Source organism: Chrysochloris asiatica, unplaced genomic scaffold (assembly GCF_000296735.1).
Source record: "Chrysochloris asiatica unplaced genomic scaffold, ChrAsi1.0 scaffold00209, whole genome shotgun sequence".
Taxonomy (NCBI): domain Eukaryota; kingdom Metazoa; phylum Chordata; class Mammalia; order Afrosoricida; family Chrysochloridae; genus Chrysochloris; species Chrysochloris asiatica.
The window spans coordinates 4,590,638-4,598,164 of record NW_006408727.1 but is presented as its reverse complement, the minus strand read 5'-3'; the positions used below and the strand labels follow the sequence as shown (position 1 = coordinate 4,598,164).

The window sequence follows — 7,527 nt, the reverse complement described above, 5'->3', positions numbered from 1 at the left end:
CCCTAGTCCACAAAGAGACTGATAAATAACAGACAGGCAATAGATAGATTGGAAACATGTGTTCTCTGTTTTATTAGGAGAGCTTCAAAAACCTCATGGAAAAAAATCCATTATCGTTTTATTTGGTCTAGATTCTTGGTGGCCACAAGAAGCCACTAAATGATTTCAAGCTGGAGAGTAGTCAGATACTGTCTTCACTACAAGAAGATACTCTATACATGATGTGGAGAAGAGGGAAAGACATAAAAGCCAAGAGTGAATGGCTAAAGTAAACTCAGCAGAAAATGATAAAGAGTTGAATGTAGTGGCTACGGGTATGTACAGAAGTGGAGACTAAGTGACTGGGTTAGACACAGAAAAGAGGAATTAATAATTCTTCTTAAATTTCTGCCTCCTTAAATTTTCTGAGATTGCTCTTGCATTTTCAATCACCATGATGGGTAATTTTATGTGTCAATATGGCTAGTTTCTGGTACTCCAAAAGGTCTTGGTAGAGCAGTGACTAAATGCTTGGCTGCTAACTGAAAGGTCAGTGGTTCAGATCTACCAACCACTCCATAAGAAAAAGGCGTGACTGTCTGCTTCAGTAAAGATGAAAGCTTTGGATATGCATTGGAGCAGTTTTCTCTTCTCTCCTACAGGGTCTCTCTGATTCTAAATTGACTTAAAGAAAATGTATCTGCTTTCTTTTGGGCTTTATAGTGTCCAAGATTTGGTCAAACATAAGTCTAGATTTTGCTGTGAAAGTATTTTAATAAATGTGATGAATATTTACAACTAATTTATTTTAACTAAAGGAGATGGACAAAGTCTCATCCAATCAGTTTTATGACACTAAAAGCAAAAACTGAAGTGTCCAGAGAAGAAGGAATTCTGCCTCAAGATTATAAAATAGTAATTCTATCTCAGTTTCTAGGCTGCTGCCTGGTCTATGGATTTCAGAATTGCCAGGCTCAACAGTCCAATGAGTCAATTCCTTTAATCAAAATTCTGTTTCTCTGGAGACCTTTGACTGATAGCCATTTTATTTCCAGAACTGGAGATGGAGCATGATTTAGCTACACTCAAGAGGAACTCAGTAATGATAGGGAACGACACCCTTAATTTAGATCCTTTAGTGACAAGGTAGAATCTCCAAGAATCCTATCCTACATATCCAGGTTTTTCTTAATTTTCATACAAAAACTATTTTAAATTTAAGTGCTATAAACTATTTTTTCTTGCCTTAATCTATGTACCAAAGCATATAATCTGTCACTCTTGTTGTTAAGTACCATGGAGTCAGTTCCAACTCACAGTGACTCTGCACAGGGTTTCCAAGGCTGCAAATCTTTATGGGAGTAGAAAGCATCAGAGGAACAGCTGGTAGTTTCAAACTGCCAACCTTGAGGTTAGCAGCCCGATTCATATCCACTATGCTACCAGAGCTTCTTGTCACTGGTAACAGTAAAATAGCACTAGCCGACCACATTATTGAGTCAGCTTCTTAATTTCATCTCTCCATTTATGCCTTTCTACTGGCTGCACATCCACACTCACAGCTATTGAGTCAATTCTAGCTCAGAGATTTTAAATCCTTACAGAAGCTGACTGCCACATCTTTCTCCTGTGGAGCAGCTGATGGGTTTGAATCACTAACCTTTCAGTTAGTAGCTGAATACTTAATCACTGTACCACAAGGGACCCTTCATTGGATGCATACCAAATATAAATATTTTAAAGATGCGAACAAGACTGTTACGTTGTTCCAAGCAAATAGCATATATGTGTATGTATGCCAGAGAAAAGAAACCTATATGGAACTAAGGATACCAAAGTGCAGGTGTCTTAAAATTTTTTTTTAACTCAGATAATTATAACTTTTAGGATACAGTCAGTCCATGGGGGGAAACTATGAATCTTAAATTCAATTACTGTACTGTAATGATACCCTAGGACCTATTCACAAGGGTCTACCATCTGCTAGTCTGAAAGCCAAGGTTACAAAGTAACTTGCTTAATATTTACATGAATGAAAATCAAGAGTTTTCAGAAATGCTCTATTCAATGTATCAGAATATGCTGATTTAGATGTTGCTTTTAATTGAAATTCATTCTCAGACCATGGTTATAATAAAGTGTTAGGAAACACTTTGATCATTTAGGAGATACACACAGGGTCTTTGGAGTTTAAAAGAGCATAAAATGAAGTATCACAAAAAGATTTCAACTTAATGTAGATGTAGCAAATGTTAAAACAGACAAAAAAATCCCAGCACTCCTATTATTGTTAAGTGACATCAAGTTGGTCCCAACTCATAGAGACCCTGTACAGGATTTTCAAGGAGAGGTTAGTGCATTTGAACTATGGACAATGAAGTTTGCCTTCCAGTGCTGTCCTTACAGCACTGTATAAGGATTCCAGGCTTTTACAGCTTACATTATAATAGAGGGAAGGGAGGTAAAAGCAACTAAGTTGTATAACATAACTGAAGTTGGAAGTGATATGGAGAAAAAACAGAGAGGTGGTTATAGGATGAAAAGCAGTATGTATTGGGAATAATGCCATAAAAACAAGCCTCATTCGGGAACAAACAATGGAATTTAAGCAGACTTTGGGTGGTAAGATTGTAAGCCATGTGGCTATCTAAGGGAGAAGGGTTCACAGTAGAAGCAAAACAAAGTATAAAGGGCACATGGCACAGTGTGCCTGGTATTCCAGAAACTTCAAATAGGCCAATGTGCCTAGATGGAAGTAACAACAGAGAGAGAAAAAGTGCAGAGGGGTAATACGAGTCAGGATCAAATAGGGGCTTATAATCCATTATAAGGGTTTGGATCTAAAATTATTTGAGATGGGGATACACCTTCAAGAATAATAAGCAGAGGGAGGACATATTCTGACTTAATTTCAAACGATGACTATGCTTTGACTGCTCTGTGAAAAAAAGGCTATAGAGAGATCACAGTAGAAACAAGAAGGGTCTCTTAAATCCAGAGAATTGATGGAGACATAGACTAGTACAGTGGTATTGCTAATAGTTAGAAATAGTGAGATTATGTATATATTTTCAAAGTATAGCTAAAAGGATTTTCTGAATGATTAGAATGCAGAAGCAATGAAAAAAAGAAGAATCATGAATGAGTCTATTTTTCTAGCCCGCAAAAGTCAAAGGAAGGGGTAGAAGTAGGGAGCTGTTGTGGTGGGTGCAAGAATTTGATTTTGAATGTTGTATTTGAGATGTCTGTTAGGCATCCAGTAAGAGATGTTGAGTGTGAATTTGAATATGTAGGTTTGGAGCACAAGGAAAGAGAAGACTACAGATTGAAACTACAGCATCATTACCATACAGATTACATATTAGCTATCTGGCAGTAATAGCTTCACTGGCCTCACCCCACAAATCTCACTGAGTTCAAACAACAAACATTTATTTATCACTCATATTACTTCTTGGGAGCTATTGGTGGGATTCTACATTCTACTTTAGTCTTCTTATTCCAGGATCCTGACTGAAATAATAAGCTTATTATGGATAGGACCCTCTTATGGCAGAAGAAAAACAGTTCAGGAGGCTAACATTTGGACACTTAAAGTGTTTGCTTTATTGATTGTAGGTGCTGTTGAGTCAATTCTGACTGATAGAGACCCTATGTAGACCCTAACAGAATAGAACACAGTCTAGTTCTGTGCCCTACTCGAAATTGTTGATATGTTTGAGTTCACTGTGTTGATCCACCTCACTTTTACGCTGATTCTCCACTTTACCAAAGAGCAACTTGTCCCTCATGATAAAGTATCTGAAATGAAGTCTTACCATTCTGAGGAGTATTCTGGCTATCTTTCTTTCAAGAGAGATCTGGTTTTGTTTCTGGCAGTGCATGGTACTTTGAATATTTTCCCCCCACTGGCTTGGGCCACATGTATCTTAGTCTTCAAAGTGATATCTTTGGTTTTTAACATTTTAAAGAGGTCTTTGCAGAAAATTTGTCCAGTGCAATGAGTTCTTTGATTTCTTGACTGAAACATTAATAAGCATTGATTGTAGAACAAAGTAAAAGGAAATCCTTGACAACTTCAATTTTTTCTCTGATAATGCTAAGGAGCTCTGGTAATGTAATGGGATATGAGTTGGGCTGCTAACCTCAAGGTCAGCATTTCAAAGCTACCAGTTGCTACACTGGAGAATGATGAGGATTTCTGTTCCTATAAAGATTTACAACCTCAGAAACCCTATACAGGGTGGCTCTGAGTTGGAATAGCCTCCATAGCATAATACCACCACCACCACCATCACGATGTTATATACTGATCCAGTTGTGAGGATTTTTCTTCTTTACGTTGAGTTATATGCAATCCATATTGAAAGCTATATTGTTTGATCTTCATCAGCAAGTGCCTCAAGTTCTCATATTTTCAGCAAGCATTGCTGAGTCATCTGCATATGAAAGGCTGCTAATGAGTCTTCCTCCAATTCTGATGTCACATTCTTCTTCATAGAGTCCATATACATGGACTATTTGCTTAACCCACATATTGAATTATTATGTTGAATGGATACTACCCTGATGCACACCTTTCCTGATTTTAAAGTACTCATAATCCCCTTCTTTTGTCTGAATTACTGCTTTTTGGTCTATGGACAGGCTTGGATACAAGCCAGGCTGCTAACCTCAAGGTCAGTAGTTCAAACTCCCAGCCGTTCCATGGGACAAAGATGAGACTTTCTGATCCTGTAAAGACTTACTGCCTTGGAAGCCCTGTACAGGGTTGCTATGAGTCAGAACCGACTCCATGGCAGATAGCCACTACTACTATCACAGGTTTGTATGAGCACAATTAAATGTTCTACAATTCCCATTCTTCTTAATGTAATTCATAGTTTAAGATTCACACAATTGGATGCTTTTGCATGGTCAATAAAGCACAAGTAGACATCTTTCTGGTATTCTCTGCTGTCAGTTCAGGTCCATCTGACTTCAGCAATGATATCCCCCATTTGACATCCTCTTCTAAGTGCAGATTAATTTTCTGCTAGGCCCCTGTCAATGTACTGCTGCAACCATTTTTTAAATTATTTTTGGCCAAAGTTTACTTGTGTGTGATAATAATGATATTGTTTGATAATCCCTATATTCCATTGGACACTTTTCTTTGGTATGGCCAAACATATCTTGGTATAGACTAGTGAGTGCTTTCAGCATATGCATCAGTTTTCTAAAACATTTTAATTGGTTTTTCCATCAATTCCTGGAGTCTTGCTGTTTGATTAAGGCTCTAGTGCATCTTGGAAACTTTTGTTTAATACCATTGGTTCTTGAACATATACTACCACCTGAAATGGCTGAATATCAACCAATTCTTTTTGGTACAGTGATTTTATGTATTCCTTCCACCTTCTTTTGATGCTTGCTGCATCATTCAATATGTTTCCATGTTGTTGCTGTTGTTATGTTCCATTTAGTCAGTACCAACTCACAGTGATCCTATGTAGGGTTTTCCACAAGTGACTTGTGGGTTTGAACCACCGACCTGATTGTTAGAAGCCCAGTACTTAGTCTACCATGCCACATCAAGACTCTGATCACTCAATACTTTTCCAGAACATTCTTCAATATTGCAATTGAGGCTTGAATTTTTTCTTCAGCTCGTTCAGCTTGAGAAATGCTGAGGATGTTCTTCTCTTTTGGTTTTCTAACTCCATGTCTTTACCCATGTTATTATAATACTTGACTATGTCTCCTTGAGCTGTCCTTTGAAATTTTCTGTTCAAGTGTTTTATTCATTATTTCTTCTAGTCACTCTAGCTATGTTTATTCTATGTTTAAAGCAGATTCAGAATTTCTTCTGACATCTATTTTTGGTCATCTTTTTTTTTTTTTTTTCCCCCTGTCTTTTTAAAGACCTTTTACTTTCTTTGTGTATGATATTCTTGATGTTATTCCATAACTCTTCTGGTCTCCAGTAATTAGTATTCAATGTGTCAGATTTGCTTGGGGCTGCTCTCTAAGTTCAGATGGGATGTACTCAAGATTGCATTATGATTTTCATACACTTGCTTTAATATTTTTCAGCTTCAGCCAGAACTTGTATATGATCATTTGTTCGTTTGTTTGAGTCAACTGCTGGCCTTGTTTTGATTGATGATATTATTTGTCTCCATTGTCTTTACCAACAGATAAAGTCAGTACTCCATCTGGTGAGGTCAAAGTGTATAGTCACCATATATATTGTTAATAAAAGTTATTTGCAATGAATGAATATTGTTCTTGCAAAACTTCAGCATTCATTTCTATCACCAAAGCTATATTTTCCAACTACCAATCCTGCTTCTTTGTGTCCAACTTTCTCATTCCAATCACCAGTAATTATCAATGTATAGTAATTAGATGTCTGATCAATTACAAACTGAAGAAGTTGGCAGAATTCTTCGGATTTTTCATAACTGGATTTGGTGGTTGATGCATAATTTGAAAAATAGTTGTATTAAAATGATTTCCTTATTTTGTTAATGTTAAGCATTGTCAAGTCACTGCAGCATTTTCACCACTGATCATGTGGTTTAAACTGGCCTTGTAGTCCTACACTCATCCTACAAAACTGTAGATATCTATCCTATTACAAACAGCATGATTTTAGTTGCTGATGTAAAAATTTCAATACTATTGGTATTAATTGGTCTTCCTTGTAGGTGTATGGATATTATGATATCACAGACAGCATTGTATTCTTAGATAGATCTTGAAATATTCTTTTGGACAAAAAATATGAAACCATTCTTCTTGAATTCACCATTCCTGGAATAGTAAACCATATGATTGCTTAATTCAAAATGGCCAATACCAGTCCATTTGATGCCTAGAATATCAAACTTAATTTGTTACATTTCATATTTTGTACCATTTTCCTAGATTCATACTTCATACATTTCATATTCTGATTATTAATGAATGTTTGCAGCTATTTCTTCTCATCTTGAGTCATGCCACATCAGCAAATGAAGATACTGAACGTTTTACTCCTTCCATGTTGTAAAGGTCAACTCTACTTTTAGGAGACAGATCTTCCCAGTTGCATTTCGAATGCCTTCCACCCTGAGGAGCTCATCTTTGGACATTGTATCAGACATTGCTCAGTTGCTATTCATAAGCTCTTCAGTGACTAATCTCTCAGAAGAGGACCAGCAATTCCTCGCTATAAGCCTGGTGTTTGTCTGGAAGCTCCACTGAAACCTGTCCAATATGGGTGCTAGTTTTTGAAATATTGGTGGCATAGCTTACAGCATATTTCAGCAACATACAAGTCATCACATTATAACAAACTGACAGAGTAGTGGGAAACACGAAAATAATAGTTGTCTGACAAATCAGATGATCTTCTGAATATCTATACTATGATTTTTTCTCCTGGTGATATTGTGTTCATAAGGAAATCCATGAAAACTTCAACTGTCATTATTTTTCATGACCACTAAGCCAAGCTGTTTGTTGACTAGTAGAACAAGAAAAATAAACACTCTATATTAGATTTAATTATGAATGACCTAC

The 7,527-nt window shown here is 36.6% G+C and overlaps 1 protein-coding gene across 1 annotated transcript in view; it reads left to right on the top strand.

The window, feature by feature from the left end:
• Positions 1 to 259: 259 nt before the first annotated feature.
• The window catches only part of LOC102822133 (tRNA-splicing endonuclease subunit Sen15-like), a 36,647-nt gene continuing 29,379 nt past the window's right edge, over positions 260 to 7,527 (top strand). The window contains exon 1 of the mRNA XM_006872691.1: positions 260 to 314. Within this exon, the coding sequence (XP_006872753.1) occupies positions 260 to 314 (55 nt within the window). The remainder of the gene's footprint in view (positions 315 to 7,527) is intronic.